Below are 17966 nucleotides of genomic sequence, written 5' to 3'. Positions count from 1 at the left end.
TAAGCTAAGAAAACGAAAAGGAAACTAGCTTCAGCGATCTGCACATTTTGCACGTAAGCTTTTCTTTTTTCTGATCACCATCGATATAACTGGTTTTTCCTTAGCTTTACCATCAATGGAAGATACAACACATGCAATTGACCATTTCCCTGCACTAAAAATTAAAATTAAAAGAAAAAAGAATGGATAAGGGAAATCTTTGTGCACCAATTAGAAAATAAATTACCCTCCATCTTTTATACTTAATTATACCGATAATGCATATATTTTTGTGCTGCACGTTTATTTCTCTTTTGTTCCACATTTCCACCACAAACGTCCACAACAATAACGATGCATACTTTCATGATCAAAAAGGAAAAAAAAAAATTTCCCGTAAAATAAAACAAAGATGATAAATACAATGTGGTCCCAAAATGATAAATTGATAATGCATACTTTTGAGATGACTTTAGTAGGCGAAATACAATAAAATACAGGTCAGCCACGGCTAACAATGTGACCTTAAAGAATAATTAGAGCTAACAATGAATAAGATTATAAGACTGGCAAATGGACCAATTCAATATTTATTTAAGGGGACACTCTACTATACGATTAAAGTGGTATAAAGAGAGAAAATAAATTCTTTTTATAGTTATTTTTTATTATTTTAAGTGTAGATCCTACCTTTTTTAATTTCTCTTTCATCCCATAAAAGGAAAGATCTGTAAACTTACATCTTTACCGTATAATTCATCCTATTTAAGTTCTACCACCTAAGTATACACAATAAACGAGTTGACCTATTTAATTCTGATTTATTTAAGGGATTAAAATTTTTAATCGGATTATTTATGATCAATTCCATTAATTTATTGAATTGATTCGTTTATTATTTTTTTTAACGATACAAAAAGATAAATATGCCGTCCGGTTTAATTCATTATTTTTTCGAGTTAGCTAATTCGTTTAACCCAAAATTTAATTTTAGAGGCAAAATTGTTAGTCCAATGAATTTAGTAGCAATGAGTATTGGGTAATGGGTAGAGTAGGATGAAGTCGTTTAAACTCCACCCTAACCCTGCTCGCAAATTTAAATTTTCTATAAAACTCAACTCTATTCTATTTGTGAGTTGAGAATCTTTTAACTCTAACTCTATTTGCACTCTAAACTCAACTCTATTCTATTTGTGAGTTGAGAATCTCTTAACTCTAACTCTATTTGCACTCTAAAGTTCGCTATCCGATCTTACTGACTCTACCTGTAATAAATTATATTTTTTTCAATCAAACACAATATTTAATTATTTTATATTTTATAAAGATACTAATAAAAAATACAAACTAAAATTAAATTTATACTAAAATAAAAAGTAGCAAAATTATAATAAAATTCATGTTAAAAAATAAAATATACATTAAAAATAAGTTAAACAGTATATATATATTGATACACAAATATATAGTAATTAATTTTAATAATTAATTTTGATGTACACTTAATCAGCTAATAAAATTAGTCACTAACAAAAATTACATATTAAAATATAAAATATAAATTAAAAATAAGTTAAACAATACATGTATTTGGTTATAGATTTTTTTATCGTTTAAATATAGGAAGATGAGAATGTGAATTAGTGCAAAATAATGAATGAGAATTACAATGTTATCTGATAATAATAATATTAATATATAAAAATTAAATCAATATTTTTTTTCTTTTGCAAATAGAATATTGTTAATTGAAGTTTGGAGTTGTTTCATTCATTATTATTATATGTGTTGGTGCTTAATGTGTGTGATTGAGCATCGACGTAGTGAAAGGTAACAAGTTGTTTGTTCATCATCTATGGCATACCTGAAATCAAGATGCAAAAATGGAAGTATTATTATTAGTTTGTGTATGATTGTGGTGTGCATGGGTTGTGTGGAGTCTATCGATAGTGATGGTGAAGGTGCATACATGTTGAAGCTGATGAATGCACTCAAACCCCCTGCCTGGTCCAACACCACCTACATGTGCCAGTGGAGAGGCGTGAGTTGCAACCATCAAAGTGGAAGGATTAAAGAGATCGAGCTCAGATCAATGTCTCTGACGGGAACAGTTCCTGCAGGCCTCAACGACTCCCTCTCCCAACTCACGGTACTCGATCTCTCCCACAATAATCTCAGTGGCCCTGTTCCCTCTCTCGCCAACCTCTCCTTCCTCCAACTAGTGTACCTCCACAACAACAACTTCACCTCCATCCCTCATGGTTGCTTCCATGGTCTTACTACTTTGCTGTCCTTGTGGTTGACCAACAACACCAACCTCCCACCGTGGAACTTTCCTACCGATTTGACTGCTCACTCCTCCCAACTCCGTTTCCTCCACCTCTCTTCTACGAATCTCATGGGCTCCTTACCAAACATATCCCATTCCTTCCCGAGTATGAGCCGGCTTGATCTCTCTAACAACAACCTCTCCTCCATCCCTGAGGGTTGCTTCCACAACCTAACCAGTTTGTATGTCCTCTCTTTGGCCAACAACACCAACCTCCCACCATGGACCTTCCCCCTCGATTTGACTCATTCCTCATTGCAACTCTCCTACCTCTACCTCGAGGCTACAAATCTCATGGGATCCCTACCAAACTTGTCTCATTTCTTCCCAGATTTGAACGAAGTTTCACTCTCTAACAACCACCTTAGCTTCATCCCCCAAGGTTGCTTCCAAGGTCTACCCGGTTTGGTGAGTCTCAACTTGGGAAACAACACCAACCTTACACCATGGACCTTCCCCAACTTGACTCACTCCACACAACTGAAAGACCTCAATCTTACTGCTACAAATGTCATGGGCTCTCTACCAGAAATATTTCACTCCTTGCCAAGTATGGAGACTGTTCTTCTTTCCAACAACAACCTCAGCGGTGTCTTGCCAGAGTCTTTCGGAGGGACCAAGATTGCCACCTTGCATCTCAATAACCAGAAGGGTAACGGGTTTTCGGGTCCGATTGATGTCCTTTCAAACATGCTCGACTTATCTCAAGTCTGGCTTCAAGGGAACTCGTTTACAGGACCTATTCCTGACATGTCTCATTGCGCTGCTTTACAAGATTTACAACTTGGTTACAATCAATTAACAGGGGTAGTTCCAGATTCTCTAACAACACTCGATTTGCTGCAACGTATTTCTTTGAACAATAACTTTTTGCAAGGTCCTTTGCCCGAATTTGCCATTTATCCTGAGGAGAATGTGAATCTTGGTGTTAACACCACAAATGGCTTCTGTCACAAAGATCCAGGACCTTGTGATCACAAAGTGACCATTTTGCTTCAAATTGCTGCAAAATTCAACTATCCAATTCTCTTGGCCCGTACATGGAGAGGAAATAATGCCTGTAAAAACTGGAGTTTCATTACATGTGATGACAAAAACAAGATCAGAATGGTCAATTTATCAAATCTAAAATTGACGGGCACAATCTCACCTGCATTCGCCAATTTAACAGATTTGCGGAAATTGTATTTGGATGGGAATAATTTGACAGGTGAAATACCTGAAGGATTGACAACATTGCATGAACTTGAGGTTGTGAATGTCTCTAACAATCACCTTGCTGGAAATATTCCCAAATTCTCACCAAAGGTCAATTTTATTGCCACAGGCAATGATTTTCCTGTGCTTGCTTCTAATGGGCGAATCCCAACAGCTTTGATTACAGGTACTTCCACCTACCTTCACGTATAGCATAACAAGTTTTAATTTGAAATGATCGTTTTTAATTATTTAATTTACTTAAAAGATAAATACTATAATTTTTTTTTTATAAATTTGTAAAACATATTTAACAATTATTCATTTCGTTTATACGCACAAATTAGCTATCTATCTATAACATAGCTCTTTATTTATCTATTTATAACATATAAAGTTGTAACCAATTTTTTTATAATAAGTTAAAGTAATATTTTTTTTTGTGTTAATGATGCCATGTTAGCAATTCTAATAATTTACCAAAAGATAAAAATTAATCAATCATCTTTTAATAAAAAAATTTAAAAAAAATTAAAAAATTCTTATTTATTATTACAATTAATAAAGTACTAATTAAATACAATAAACATATATTAAAAATTGAATAAAGTACTATTTTAATCCTCAACGTTTGGGTCAAATTCTAATTTGGTCCTAAATGATTCAAACATTCTATTTTTATCTCAAAAAGTTTTAAATGTGGTCCTACCTTTAAATTTGACAATAATAGTTAACAGAATGAGTGACGTGAACGTTTATAAGTTACTAGTTAAGTCATATCTTTTTTTATGTGTTAAAAAAACATAACTAAAACCTTCGAATAACACTTCTTCTCCTCCATTTTCTTTTTGTACAAATTAAAATTCAAAATTCTAACAATTAATAGTCAACGCTTTAAAATCAAAGAAAACATTTTTATATTAGTGATCTTTGGTCGATCGATTTTACTTACATACTGAAATTGAATGTTATTGACTCTTTAATATGCAAGTTGTTTGTAAGTTTAATGGTGAGACAATATTGAACTCACTTAAAACTTTTTTAGAATTGAAATAGGACCTTTAAAAGTTGTTGGAATTGAAATAAAATATTTAAATGTTAGGAACCAAATTAGAATTCAGTACAAATGTTGTAGACCAAAATAATACTTTACTCTCAAAATTTTATATAAAATACTATATATCTTCAATGTTAATAATTTTTAATATGTATAAATTATGTAATAAAATATAATTAAATCATCTTCTCATTTCATGTTCACTTCTTGTTATATTTATTATATGAATCAACATTTACTTTACAGTATTTTTTTTTTACATAATTTCATATCTGTTTTTGTCCTTTATTCTTAATAATATTTTGGACAGGTATTTAAAGAATCTAATTAGATTTTATCATGCTAACATACTTAAAAAATTTTGTTGATCCTTTGCTTTAGTATTATCAAACTAATTGATTTTTTTCTCAAAAGATTTAAATTATTGTTTGTAATTGGTATCCACTTCCTTGCATTATATACGTGCAGGCTTATCAGCAGCCAGTGTTGGAATTTTGATAACATGTGTGGTGGTTATTTACAAAAGCAAGAGGTTACAGAAAATCATGTTCAAGAAAACAATTGTTGATCGCAATGTTGAGGATTTGATACAAAGTTATGGGTTTATGGTGCAAAAACGATATAGTTATTCGCAGGTGAAAAGGATGACCAATTTCTTTGGTGAGAAATTAGGACAAGGAGGATTTGGTGTTGTATATAAAGGAAGTTTAAGTGACGGTCGTCACGTAGCAGTGAAGATATTGAAAGAGTCTAAAGGGAATGGAGAAGAATTTAATGGAGAAGAATTCATAAACGAGGTGGCAAGTATTAATAGCACGTCTCATGTGAATATTGTCCCATTTTTAGGATTTTGTTATGAGACAAATAAGAGAGCTTTGATTTATGAATTCATGCCAAATGGTTCTTTAGATAAATTTATTGATGAAAAAGCATCAAAATTGGATTGGAGCAGACTCTATCAAATTATAATTGGCATTGCTCGAGGATTAGAATATTTACATTGGGGATGTAGTACCAAGATTTTACATCTTGATATTAAACCTCAAAATATTCTTTTGGATGTAGATTTTTGTCCTAAAATTGCTGACTTTGGATTAGCTAAAATATGCACAAAGAAGGAGAGTATTGTATCTCTACAGTATGCAAGAGGAACAGTGGGATATGTTGCACCAGAAGTATATAATCAGATATACAGTGGAGTTTCTCGAGTTTCTCACAAATCTGATGTGTATAGTTATGGGAAGTTAATTCTTGAAGTAATTGGAGGAAAAGAGAATTATAATGATAAAGATACACGTACTAGTGAAATATACTTTACAGAATGGATTTACAAGGAACTGGAGCAAGATAATCTTTCAACAAGATGCTTGACAAACACAGAGAATGAAAATGATTTGGTAAAGAAGATTATTTTAGTAGGCATGTGGTGTATACAAAGAAATCCATCGGATAGACCGTCCATGAAAAGAGTGATAGAAATGTTAGAAGGACTACTTGATTCTATCCCATTTCCTCCGAAGCCAATGTGGTATTCTCCTCAAGGATCAAAGTTGCAATCTCCAGATATAGCTTATGACAATACACATGAGCCAGATTCATCAACTTCAGTGCAGAATGATTCCATCAATCCAAATGAGTTTGCCTAAGGCAACAATATTTATGTAATTATATTCTTGACACCACTCTTACATGGTATCTCTTTTTCTCAAATGGTATGTTTTGTGGAGCTATAACAATTTGTTGACGTGAGAAAAGTGAAGCTTCTCATTGTTTTAGGGGCACTTGGTAGTTATAGTTGTATATGAGTAGTGTGTGTAATCTTTTCTTTTGTTTTCTTTTCTTCTTGTCTTTACTTCAACTGCAAGAATCAAACCTCTTGTCTCACTGTGCAATCTGTCACAAACAGAACTTTAATATAGTTTGTTTTAGTTGGATTTTAATTTTACACCATTGATACTCAAATTTCTTCATATAATACGTACAATGAATAATATTACAATTTTATTCTGTATTTAAATCAAGTAAACTATCCGAAACATTACATTAGTTAGAGTAAAGGCAATTACTATCCTTTTCTTTGAAATTTCATATCTTGCAGTATCCCTTTAATCTTGTTTAACTATCTTATTCATTTTGCGAAGTTGATTAAACACAAACACTACGATCCTCAGCTATTTTCTAAAATGGCTTCTCTGCTTGTTATGCTTCTCCCTCACTTAATGATCCTCTTGATAATGATTCAGATTCCTCCATACTTAAGCTCCAATGATGATAACTATACAAGTTGTGCTGATACTCGCTATGATTGTGGGAAGATTAACAACATTGGTTTTCCATTCTGGGGAGGAAATCGTCCAAAGCAGTGTGGCCACCCTCTTCTACAACTCAACTGTGATCCTGATCATGACTCCACTACTTACATAACCATCAAGAACATGACATACCGGGTTTTGGAGGCATACTCGGAAAACCAAACCATGAAAATAGCAAGAGTTGACTACTTTGAAGGTTTATGCCCTTCAAAACCAGTAAACACAAGCCTTGACTTTGAGCTCTTTGATTATGGGCCTGGCAATAAGAATCTTACCCTCTTCTATCATTGTTCTTTAAATAATGGTTTGCCCAATTCCATCCCCGGATTTCTTAATTGTTTCTCAAATAGGACTTCAAATGAATACTTTTATGCTAGGCCTGAAGCTCTAGGTGCTCCTCCTTCTAGTGTTGTTTGCACAACAAGTGTGTTTATTCCATTGTTGTTGCAACTTGATGTTGAAGTGGAGTTGACATGGAACAACATAGAAGGTGCTATCCAAAATGGATTCTTGGTGAAATGGATAGGAAGTGTAACAGAATGTTTCAAGTGTATGAACTCAGGTGGAGCCTGTGGCTATGATTGGAATTCAAAACAGGCAACATGTTATTGCAAAGATGAGTCTAATTATTCAAATCTGGGTGATGGGCTCATCAAAACTTGTGATTCTTCTGCTACCTCACCACCTCATCAAGATGATCATGTCCTTCCAAATTCAGGTATGTTATATACATGATATATGGCTATTTCAATTGCAGGTATTTCCTGTAAGTAGCCGCTTAAACAAGTTTTCCTACCTTCCCTTCAATTTCTAAATTTATTATTCATGTATGTACTTTCGAAACAAATAAGCTAATGATCTAATATGCAATTCAAATAATTTGTTAGCCTTGCTTTGAATTTTCATGCTGTCGAAATTTCAACTATATATTATCCATGTGAAGCTGACTAGTGAGCAGTGACAACGACTTCGTGCACTGAAAAAGTCAGCGAAACGCGTTACTCCATTTCTTTGCCTCATTCATGTACTAATAATCTCCATGGATGCAAATATCGTTTACCTTATTTTTATTATATCAAGTCTTCGTCTCCTTTCTCCTTTCTCCTCTGTCTGCTGCATTTTGAAGTTTGAACCCAACTCCTATATATTTTCTTCTTCTTTTCCATCATCACTTCTCCTTCTTGTTCTTGTTCTGCCTTTGCAACAATGAAACCTCTTTGTCGTCTTCGCCGTCTATCTTCCATATGGATGTTCATCTTGGCTCTTATTGCCATGGCAACCCACGTTCCAACATCTGTAGGTGCTGCTGATAACGTTAGTTACTTGGCGTGCAAGAACACTTTAAGCTGCGGATCCATCAGCCAACTCACTTACCCTTTCTGGGGTCAAATTGACAACACTAATAACAGGTCAAACTATTGCGGTGAGCCTAACTTGAAGATCACATGTGAAGATAACAACAATAATAATGGAGTCCCAAAGTTCATAGTGGATTCTGTCAAATACAGGATTCTTGATTGGGACATCGGTAAAGAGAATCTGACAGTTGCTAGGGACGATTACTTTAGTACTAGCATTGATTTCTGTTCAGGAGATTTCAGCAACAACACCTTGGATGAAACCATACTTCAATATGATGATAACAGTGTTGTTAATATCACACTCTTGTACAAGTGTTCTTCAGAAACAAAGCCTTCGGATCAGTTTAAGTTTGTTCAAAGTTGCAGCAGCGGTAGTGTCTACTATGCTGAACAACAAGATAATGAGGCGCTGCCTTATTATGGAAGTTGCAGCACTGTTATTTTTCCTGTTTCAAAGGCCCTAGCTTCGACTTTTGCTAACAGTGCCAATAACCCCATTACTACTACAATTCAGCAAGCGTTGGAAAGTGGTTTTGGCTTGAAATTATTGCCTCAGATTGATGATCAGTGCAGAGGATGCACTAACTCAGGTGGCAATTGTGGTAGCAATGATGGACATTTCGCCTGTTTCTGTAATGATGGAACTCGTTCTAATTCTTGTTCATCGGGTATATATGTTTCTTAATTTCATGAACATGCATGCGCCTGTTGACTTCTATATTCTGTTGCAATAAATTTTGTCTATAAATTAAACTATGTACTGCCATTTTCATGTTGAAATCAACTCTATCAAAACAGGCTTTTAGCAATAAGGAAGTATAATCTTAAACCAAGAGGTTTTATAGAACCACTAACACTGTTACTTCCGTGTTACTAATTAATAGTGTTTTAACTGCATAGTTATATGCATTTCACGAGATTATTATGTATTATCTAAGTATTAATCTTGTCTTTAATTTTACCACGTCTAAGTTATTGATCTTTTAAATTTTAGGATCATCTTCAAAGTGGAACTGGCGGCTTAAGACAGCTATAGGTAAAAATAAAAGTTAATTAAAGTTCCTTTTACAATAATTATTACCATCATCTCTTTTGCTAGGATACAGTGGCTAGTATCTTTTATAATTAGAACAACAATCATCTTATATATATATACAAAAAATCAGTTACCGAAAATGTATTTTTAAAGTTATAGGTGTTCTTTCAATATATATAGGTGCAACAGCAGCTGGTGTTGGAATTGTTGTAGTCTTTGCTGTGGTCATTTGCAACCGCAAGAGATACTTCAGTTTAGCACAAAAGAGGTTAATCTTTGGAAAAACAGGGGAATCTGATGACCAGAATGTGGAGGATTTCATCACAACTTATGGCTTTCTGGCCCCAAAGAGATATAGTTTTTCAGAAGTGAAGAAAATCACAAACTCATTTTGTGATCAATTAGGCAAAGGGGGATATGGTGTTGTGTACAAAGGGAAGTTATCTGATGGTCGTCTTGTTGCAGTGAAAGTGATAAATGAATCAAAAGGGAGTGGAGAAGAATTCATAAACGAGGTTGCTAGTATTAGTAGAACATCTCATGTGAACATTGTCTCGCTTTTGGGATTTTGCAATGAGAGAAACAAAAGAGCACTCATTTATGAGTTCATGTCTAATAGCTCATTGGATAAGTTCATTTATGGAAATGGATCTCCAACTCCCACTTGCAATTTGGATTGGAACACATTGTATCAAATTGCAATTGGCATCGCTCGTGGACTAGAATATTTGCATCGAGGATGCGGTACAAGAATTTTACATCTTGATATTAAACCTCAAAATATTCTCTTGGATGAAGATTTTTGTCCTAAAATTTCTGATTTTGGATTATCCAAGATATGTCAAAAGAAAGAGAGTATTGTGTCCATATTGGGAACAAGAGGAACTATTGGATATATTGCACCTGAAGTATTTAGTCGCATGTATGGTGGCATTTCGCACAAATCTGATGTATATAGTTATGGCATGTTAATTCTTGAAATGGTTGGAGGAAGAAAGAACTACGAAAGTGGAGGGTCAAATTCCAGCGAGATGTACTTTCCAGATTGGATTTACAAAGATCTTGAGCAAGGTAACATACCATCTCATATTCACTCACTTGTGACAGAAGAAGAAAATGATCTGATAAAAAAAACTACTTTAGTGAGCTTATGGTGCATTCAAACAAATCCATCAGATAGACCATCAATAAATAAAATAGTAGAAATGCTAGAAGGACAATTGCACTCAATACCATTTCCTCCTAAGCCTTTCTTGTATTCTACTTCAAGTCTACCCTTACAAATTTCACATATATCTTCTAGCAACATGGATGATCAGTCCAATTCAATAACCACGGTAAAAGATGGCTCCGTAGAATCAAAGGAAGCAAAAGAGAGAAAGGCTGTGATAATTGGTGATGATTTTGATCCTTGATGTTTGATTGAGATGAGAGATAATTGATGATATTAAATTTGTTAGCTATAATTATCCAAGTGTGAGGATCTATAAATAGAACAGTGATGTAGAATATTTAACTCCTATTTAAACATATTTATTTAAGACTCTTTAAGAGAATAATTTGTTTTTATTTTATGAACTACTAAATTATCTAGCATATCTAATATTTTAGAGACCAATATATCACTCTAAGTTTATGTTAGTGCATGCATTATGAGAACGATTATTTTATGTGTACACTAAAATCAGTCACCAATATAAAATATATATTGGAATACAAATACACATTGAAAATAAATTAAACTACACATATATTTATATACAAATATATTGATGGCTGATTTTAGTGACTGATTTTGGTGTATGAATAGCATTTTTGTTATGAAATCTGTAAAAATCCGTGATCTTCACGTGCAGGCTTGCATGCGTGGTATAAAATAACAATAACAAATGCAGAGACCCTGGTTGTTTTATGCTAGAGACCACGTTAGTGGGTACATTTAGTCCAAAAGAAGCAGCTAGGTTAGCGTTGAATGGCAACAAACTAAGGTGTACCTTCACCTAACATTAGTCATTTTTTAGTACTATACTCCCAGTTACTCTGGCTTGCAATTGGCATATTATCCCTCGTTTTCCTACTCAAATTCTGTCATGTATATATATTCTATTGTTGGTGATGCATTGAGCTTCAATACTCTATTAGATTCATGAGATCTAATCTTTTTACTGGGTTCATGTTTGAATAAATCTTTTACGAGAGAGGTGTCCACTAATGCAAGGCAGATAGAATTATAACGAGTTTTGTAATAACATCATCTAAGTTTATTGCTACTTGCTCGCTCCAATGACATACCTCAAATCAGAATCCAAAATTATTATTGGCTTTTATACTCTAGTGCTCTTCTTCATGACCTCTGTCCTTTCTGATGAAGGAGAAGCTGCATACATGTTGAAGCTTATGAATGCACTCAAACCCCCTGGCTGGTCCAACACCACCCACATGTGCCACTGGACTGGCGTGAGTTGCAACAATCAAAGTAGAAGGATTGAAGAGATCTTTCTCAAAGAAATGTCACTGACGGGAACAGTTCCTGCAGGCCTCAACGACTCCCTCTCCCAACTCACATACCTCTATCTCTCCTACAATAACCTGGGTGGGCCTGTTCCCTCTCTCGCCAACCTCTCTTTCCTCCAAGTAGCGTACCTCGACAACAACAACTTCACCATCATCCCTCATGGTTGCTTCCATGGTCTTACTAGTTTGCAGTCCTTGCTCCTGAATAACAACACCAACCTCCCACCATGGAACTTTCCTACGGATTTGACTGCTCACTCCTCTCAACTCGATGTCCTCGATCTCTCTTCTACAAATCTCATGGGATCCGTACCCAACATATCCCATTCCTTCCCAACTCTGCGATATCTTTCTCTCTCTAACAACAACCTCTCCTCCATCCCTGAGGATTGCTTCCACAACCTAACCAGTTTGGACGTCCTCTCTTTGGCCAACAACACCAACCTCCTACCATGGACCTTCCCCCTCGATTTGACTCATTCCTCATTCAAACTCTCCTACCTCGACCTCCAGGCTACAAATCTCATGGGATTCCTACCAAACTTATCACATTTCTTCCCCGACTTGATTACCGTTTCTCTCTCCAACAACCACCTTACCTTCATCCCCCAAGGTTGCTTCCAGGCTCTACCCTATTTGGGGCTGCTGAAGTTGGGAAACAACACCAACCTCACACCATGGACCTTCCCCGACTTGATTCAGTCCACAAAAATACAAGAGCTCAATCTTGTTGCTACAAATGTCATGGGCTCTCTACCAGAAATATTTGACTCCTTGACAAGTTTGGAGACTCTTCTTCTCTCCAACAACAGCCTCACTGGTGTCTTGCCTGAGTCTTTTGGAAGGTCCAAGATTACCACATTGCACCTCAACGACCAGAAGGGCAAAGGATTTTCAGGTACAATGGATGTTGTTTCAAATATGATCGATTTGTCTGAGGCGTGGCTTCAGGGGAACTCATTTGATGGATATATCCTTGACATGTCTCGTTGTACTGCCTTACAAGATTTACGACTTGCGCACAATCGATTTACAGGTGTGGTTCCAGATTCTCTGATAAATCTCAGTCGCAAGAACCTGCAAACTGTTATTTTGAACAACAACTTTTTTCAGGGTCCTATGCCTAACATTTTAGGAGATTCTGACAGTACGAATGTTGGAGATAACACCACCAATGCCTTTTGTCGAGACGACTATGATCCTTGTGACGAGAGAGTTACCATTTTGCTTGAAATTGCATCTGCATTTGGATATCCTTATTTGTTGGCCCGTTCATGGCGAGGAAATAATCCATGTCATAATTGGAGTTTTGTTGCATGTACTGCGACTATGATTACAACCGTGAATTTGACAAGGCAGAATTTGACAGGAACTATCTCAGATGCATTTGGTAAATTAACTCATTTGGAAAACTTGTATCTGAGTGGTAACAATTTAAACGGTTCAATACCTGAAAACTTCACATCTCTTCATCAACTCAAGAATCTCGATGTCTCCAACAACAACTTATCAGGAAAAATTCCCAATTTCTCACGTGGAGTATACCTGAATACTGAAGGTAACCCTTCGTTTGAGAGAAGAAAACCTTCGGGCAAGAGAAGAAATCCACCTGCTTGGATCAAAGGTACACTAATGATCTATTTACAATGCAGTATCAGTTTTATAGTTGTAGGGCTTTCTTTCATGGATATAAGTCGCTGTTTGAAATTATACTTTTCATTGCAAGCATGCAGGCGCAATAGCAGCAGCAGCAGGTATTGGAGGTCTTGTTTTCTTGGTTATAATAATTTGTAACCGAAAGAGGTGTCTTAGCTTGTTACAAAGGATTTTGTGGAAGAAAACAGGACCATTTATTGATAATGAATTTGAAGAATTTATGAAAACTTATGGATCTTTGATGTTAAGGAGATATAATTATTCTGAAGTGAAAAGTATGACAAACTCATTTCGTGATAAATTAGGAAAGGGAGGATATGGCATTGTATACAAAGCATATTTAAGTGATGGTTGTCTGGTAGCAGTGAAGGTATTGACCGAATCTAGCGGAAGTGGAGAGGAATTCCTGAATGAGGTAGCTAGTATTGGTAGAACTTCTCATATGAACATTGTCTCGCTTTTGGGATTTTGCTATGAAAAATATAAAAGGGCACTCATCTATGAATTCATGCCTAATGGTTCTTTGGATAAGTTTATCTACAAACAAGAATCTCCCAATGCTATTTGTAATTTGGATTGGAATACATTGTTTCAAATTACAATTGGTATTGCAGGAGGATTAGAATATTTGCACCGAGGATGTGCTACAAGAATTTTACATCTTGATATTAAACCTCAAAATATTCTGTTAGATGAAGATTTTTGTCCAAAAATTGCTGATTTTGGATTGGCAAAAATATGCAAAAAGAAAGAAAGTATTGTATCTTTACAAGGTACAAGAGGAACTCCGGGATACATTGCACCAGAAGTATTTAGCCGAACTTTTGGTAAAGTTTCTCACAAATCTGATGTGTATAGTTATGGAATGTTGATTCTTGAATTGGTGGGAGGTAGAAAGAACTACGACACCGGCGGATCACTTACCAGTGAAATGTACTTTCCAGATTGGATTTACAAGGATCTCGAGGAGCAAAATATCCTCGGACGGGGTTTGTCCACTACAGAAGAAGAAAGTGATATGATAAAGAAAATTACTTTGGTGAGTTTATGGTGCATTCAAACAAATCCATCGGATAGACCATCAATAAACAAAGCAGTAGAAATGTTAGAAGGACCACTTCAGTCAGTGCCATATCCTCCAAAACCTGTCTTATATTCTCCTCAAATGTCTATCTCACAGTTTTCACGAATCTCCTATAACAGTACATATGAGGAGGATTCTGAGATTGTTGAGGAGACTATTTCCATCAATAAAATGAGTTCAAAATTTGCAAAGTAAATGTAATGTAAGTAATACTCACTGTGATTGTAGTTTTGCATGCATTTTCCCCTTATGAGACATATATTGCTTTCCATAATTTTTTTTCTTTCTTCTTTTTGGCCCTTGCATTCCTTCTATTAAAAATAGTAAAAACAATTGCAGGAAATGAGTCACTTCTTACACCATTTGATTGCAAAACAATCCGGAGCTTGAATTGAAGCAATGAATAAGCTGATACTTCAAAGACGGTTGGTATTGAATTCCTCCGTGAAGCTATATTTGAATGAGGTTATTTTTTTTTTAATGCATTTTTATCAACACATGGACAGATAATAAATACATATATAGAATAAATTATATTTCATTTAAGTTTTAAGTTTCAATGAATTGAATATGTATATGGACGAGTAGATGGTGGTGCGGTGGGTTAAGCAAGAAATACTCAAAATGCCTATTAGTACTTATAGAAACAGAGGTTCTTATAAATCCAATTAAAATCAAATTAATCTATGAATCTGATATGCTTTAATTTTATAGTTTCTAGTTTTTCTTAGTGACAATTTACAGGTTTGTGAATTAAGAACTGGTGATACCGGATTGAAAGTGACAATTTCCTCATAAACTTTCCTCAGAGATTTCAAACTTCATTAGAGAATATTTCCACATTTTACCTGAATTCCAACATCACTTTTAATTAATAGACTTAGTCTTTTTATATGGTGTTTATCCTTTTTTATTTTTGGTTGTTATTGGATCGAAGTTGTTTCTTTCTTCTTCCTATCATATGTTTTTATGGAGATATATTTTTTTCTAAACTGTTGACTTGTATATATTTTTGATCTATTATCTTTTTTTTGTTCCATCTTTGTATATATATTTTTTATCTGAAGATGTGTCTTAAATTTGTTTACTTTTCTTTTTCCTTAATCTCTTGATTATTATCTCATCTAGGTCTGATGATATTAGTATTAGTAAAGTTAGTTCCTACCATCAATGAAAAATATAAATGAATAATATAAATGATGTTTTGAATAAATAAACTTTTTGTTATATTACCTGTTTTATTGTTGTAATAGGAGTTGAATTTCTGTATTTTTTGTTGGGACAAATGCCTTTGGTAATTGTGTATTGTTTAGAGCATAGTTAAAATCCTTTTTTTTTATTTCAAATATAAGTATGAAGTTAAATTTTTCGATTGGGATGATACTTAAGTGTCATTGCTATCTTGGAGTGTAATTAGATTTAAGATAGTTGTATTCAATTATTTTTTTTCTCTATCAAATAGTACAAAAGTTATTGTAGCACTTTGATCTAAAATCTTTAATTTAATTTTGAATCTATAATAATTATTGAATTAGTAATTTATAATTTGATAGAATTTTTTATGATAGGTATAATTTGATAGAATTTGATAAAAAAATTTATAATTTGAATCTATAATATTTTTTTTATGTTGTAGCGCAAAAAAAAATTTTTTTTGTGGATTTTTCTTTGATATATACTTATTCTTCTTCTCCTAGTATATACAATTTTTCAATGACATCTATAATAGTAAAAATAAAAATTTTTAGAATATATATTGTGTGTGTATAATAATATATTGAATAAACTATTTTTAATAAAAATAATTTAAATAGCATACAGTAAAAATACATGTTAATAATATTTTATGTTGTAATACAAAAATTGTATTTTTTGTAAGTTTTTTTCTGACATCTACTTATTCTTCTTCTTTTCCTAGTGCATATAATTTTTCAATGACATCTATAATAGTGAGATTAAAAATTTTTAGAATATGTATATTTTGTATGTGTATATATATATATTTTGAATAAGTTATTTTTAATAAAAATAATTTAAAAAGCATAAAATAAAAATATTTATTAATATTTTTTTATTCATTCTGTCAGACAATGTTTTAAGTGATACAAATTTAAAGTAGTACTAAAAAAAATAAAATTGATTCTTTGATTTAAATAACGAATTTAAATAAGTATAATTATAAAGATCTTAAAATATAATTATATATAAAATATTACAAAATAATAAAAAAAAGTATACATAATAAAAATAATAAAAGTGTTTTTTCTCATAAATTTATTTTTAAATATAATAAATATTTTTATTTTGTATTTAATCATCTAATAGAATCATTTTTATGAAAATGGATCTCCAACTCCTACTTGCAATTTGGATTAGAACACATTATATCAAATTGCAATCGACATAGCTTGTGGACTAGAATATTTGCATCGAAGATGCGGTATAAGAATTTTACATTTTGATATTAAACCTTAAAATATTCTCATGAAGATTTTTGTCCTAAAATTTTTTATTTTGGAATAGCCAAGATATGTTAAAAGAAAGAGTATTGTGTCCAGGCCATATTGAAACAAGAGAAACTATTGAATATATTGCACTGGAAGTATTTAGTTGCATGTATGGTGGACTGGTGGTGTTCCGCACAAATTTGATGTATATAGTTATGGTATGTTAATTCTTGAAATGATTGGAGGAAGAAAGAACTATGAAAGTAGAGGGTTAAATTCCAGCAAGATATACTTCTCAAAATGGATTTACAAAGATCTTGAACAAGGTAACATACCATCTCATATTCACTCACTTGTGTCACATGAAGAAAATGATCTGATAAAAAAAATTATTTTAGTGAGTTTATGGTGCATTCAAACAAATTCATCGGATAGACCATCAATAAATAAAATAATAAAAATGTTAAAAGGACCACTACACTTAATACCATTTCTTTTTAAGCCTTTCTTATATCCTACTTCAAGTCTACCATTACAAATTTCATATATATCTTCCAGCAACATGGATGATGAGTCAATTCAATGACCACGGTAAAAGATGACTCCCAAGAATCAAATGAAGCAAAAGAGAGAAATGCTGTGACAATTGGTGATGATTTTGATGTTTGATTGAGATGAGGAATAATTGATGATATTAAATTTATTAGCTATAATTATCCAAATGTGAGGATCTATAAATAGAAGAGTTATGTAAACCATATTTATCCTGTTTAAACATATTTATTTAAGACTCTTTAAAAGAATAATTTGTTCTTTTTATTTTATGAAGTACTAAATTATCTAGCATATCTAATATTTTAGAGGCTAATATATCACTCTATGTTTTTGTTAGTGCATGCATGATGAGAATAACTATGTTATGTGTATATTAAAATCAGTCATCAAAGTTAGTTATTACTTATTAGTGTAAAATATATATTAGAATACAAATATA

The 17966-nt window shown here is 33.1% G+C and overlaps 2 protein-coding genes across 3 annotated transcripts; both read left to right on the top strand.

The window, feature by feature from the left end:
- The first annotated feature begins 1754 nt into the window (after nt 1-1754).
- On the top strand, nt 1755-6502 carry LOC112798221 (receptor-like kinase TMK4). Its single transcript, XM_025841443.3, has 2 exons — nt 1755-3692; nt 5031-6502. The coding sequence occupies exons 1-2, from the start codon at nt 1835-1837 to the stop codon at nt 6206-6208; spliced, it is 3036 nt and encodes a 1011-aa protein (XP_025697228.2). The 5' UTR covers nt 1755-1834; the 3' UTR covers nt 6209-6502.
- A 93-nt stretch (nt 6503-6595) lies between these two features.
- Nucleotides 6596-17796, top strand: LOC112798215 (uncharacterized). 2 transcript variants are annotated; one of them, XM_072215648.1, is made up of 6 exons: nt 6596-7592; nt 9230-9271; nt 9452-10342; nt 11643-13409; nt 13519-14727; nt 14865-17796. In XM_072215648.1, exons 1-5 carry the CDS (start codon nt 6746-6748, stop codon nt 14718-14720), a joined length of 4749 nt encoding a protein of 1582 aa, XP_072071749.1. In that variant the 5' UTR covers nt 6596-6745; the 3' UTR covers nt 14721-14727; nt 14865-17796. The 2 variants fall into 2 exon arrangements, with proteins under 2 accessions (XP_072071749.1, XP_072071750.1); XM_072215649.1 differs by lacking the exon at nt 6596-7592 and adding an exon at nt 7926-8903.
- The last annotated feature ends 170 nt before the right edge of the window (nt 17797-17966 follow it).

This window comes from Arachis hypogaea, chromosome 14, assembly GCF_003086295.3.
Source record: "Arachis hypogaea cultivar Tifrunner chromosome 14, arahy.Tifrunner.gnm2.J5K5, whole genome shotgun sequence".
Classification (NCBI taxonomy): Eukaryota; Viridiplantae; Streptophyta; class Magnoliopsida; order Fabales; family Fabaceae; genus Arachis; species Arachis hypogaea.
This window is presented reverse-complemented; position numbering and strand designations above follow the sequence as displayed.

What these genes read in the sequence shown, in the direction of transcription:
- LOC112798221 (XM_025841443.3), top strand. Translation starts at nt 1,835, where the DNA reads ATGGCATACCTGAAATCAAGATGCAAAAATGGAAGTATTATTATTAGT. An exon ending in CCCAACAGCTTTGATTACAG is followed by an intron (nt 3,693 to 5,030) that starts GTACTTCCACCT and finishes ATATACGTGCAG; the next exon opens with GCTTATCAGCAGCCAGTGTT.
- LOC112798215 (XM_072215648.1), top strand. Translation starts at nt 6,746, where the DNA reads ATGGCTTCTCTGCTTGTTATGCTTCTCCCTCACTTAATGATCCTCTTG. An exon ending in GCGGCTTAAGACAGCTATAG is followed by an intron (nt 9,272 to 9,451) that starts GTAAAAATAAAA and finishes CAATATATATAG; the next exon opens with GTGCAACAGCAGCTGGTGTT. An exon ending in TCCACCTGCTTGGATCAAAG is followed by an intron (nt 13,410 to 13,518) that starts GTACACTAATGA and finishes GCAAGCATGCAG; the next exon opens with GCGCAATAGCAGCAGCAGCA.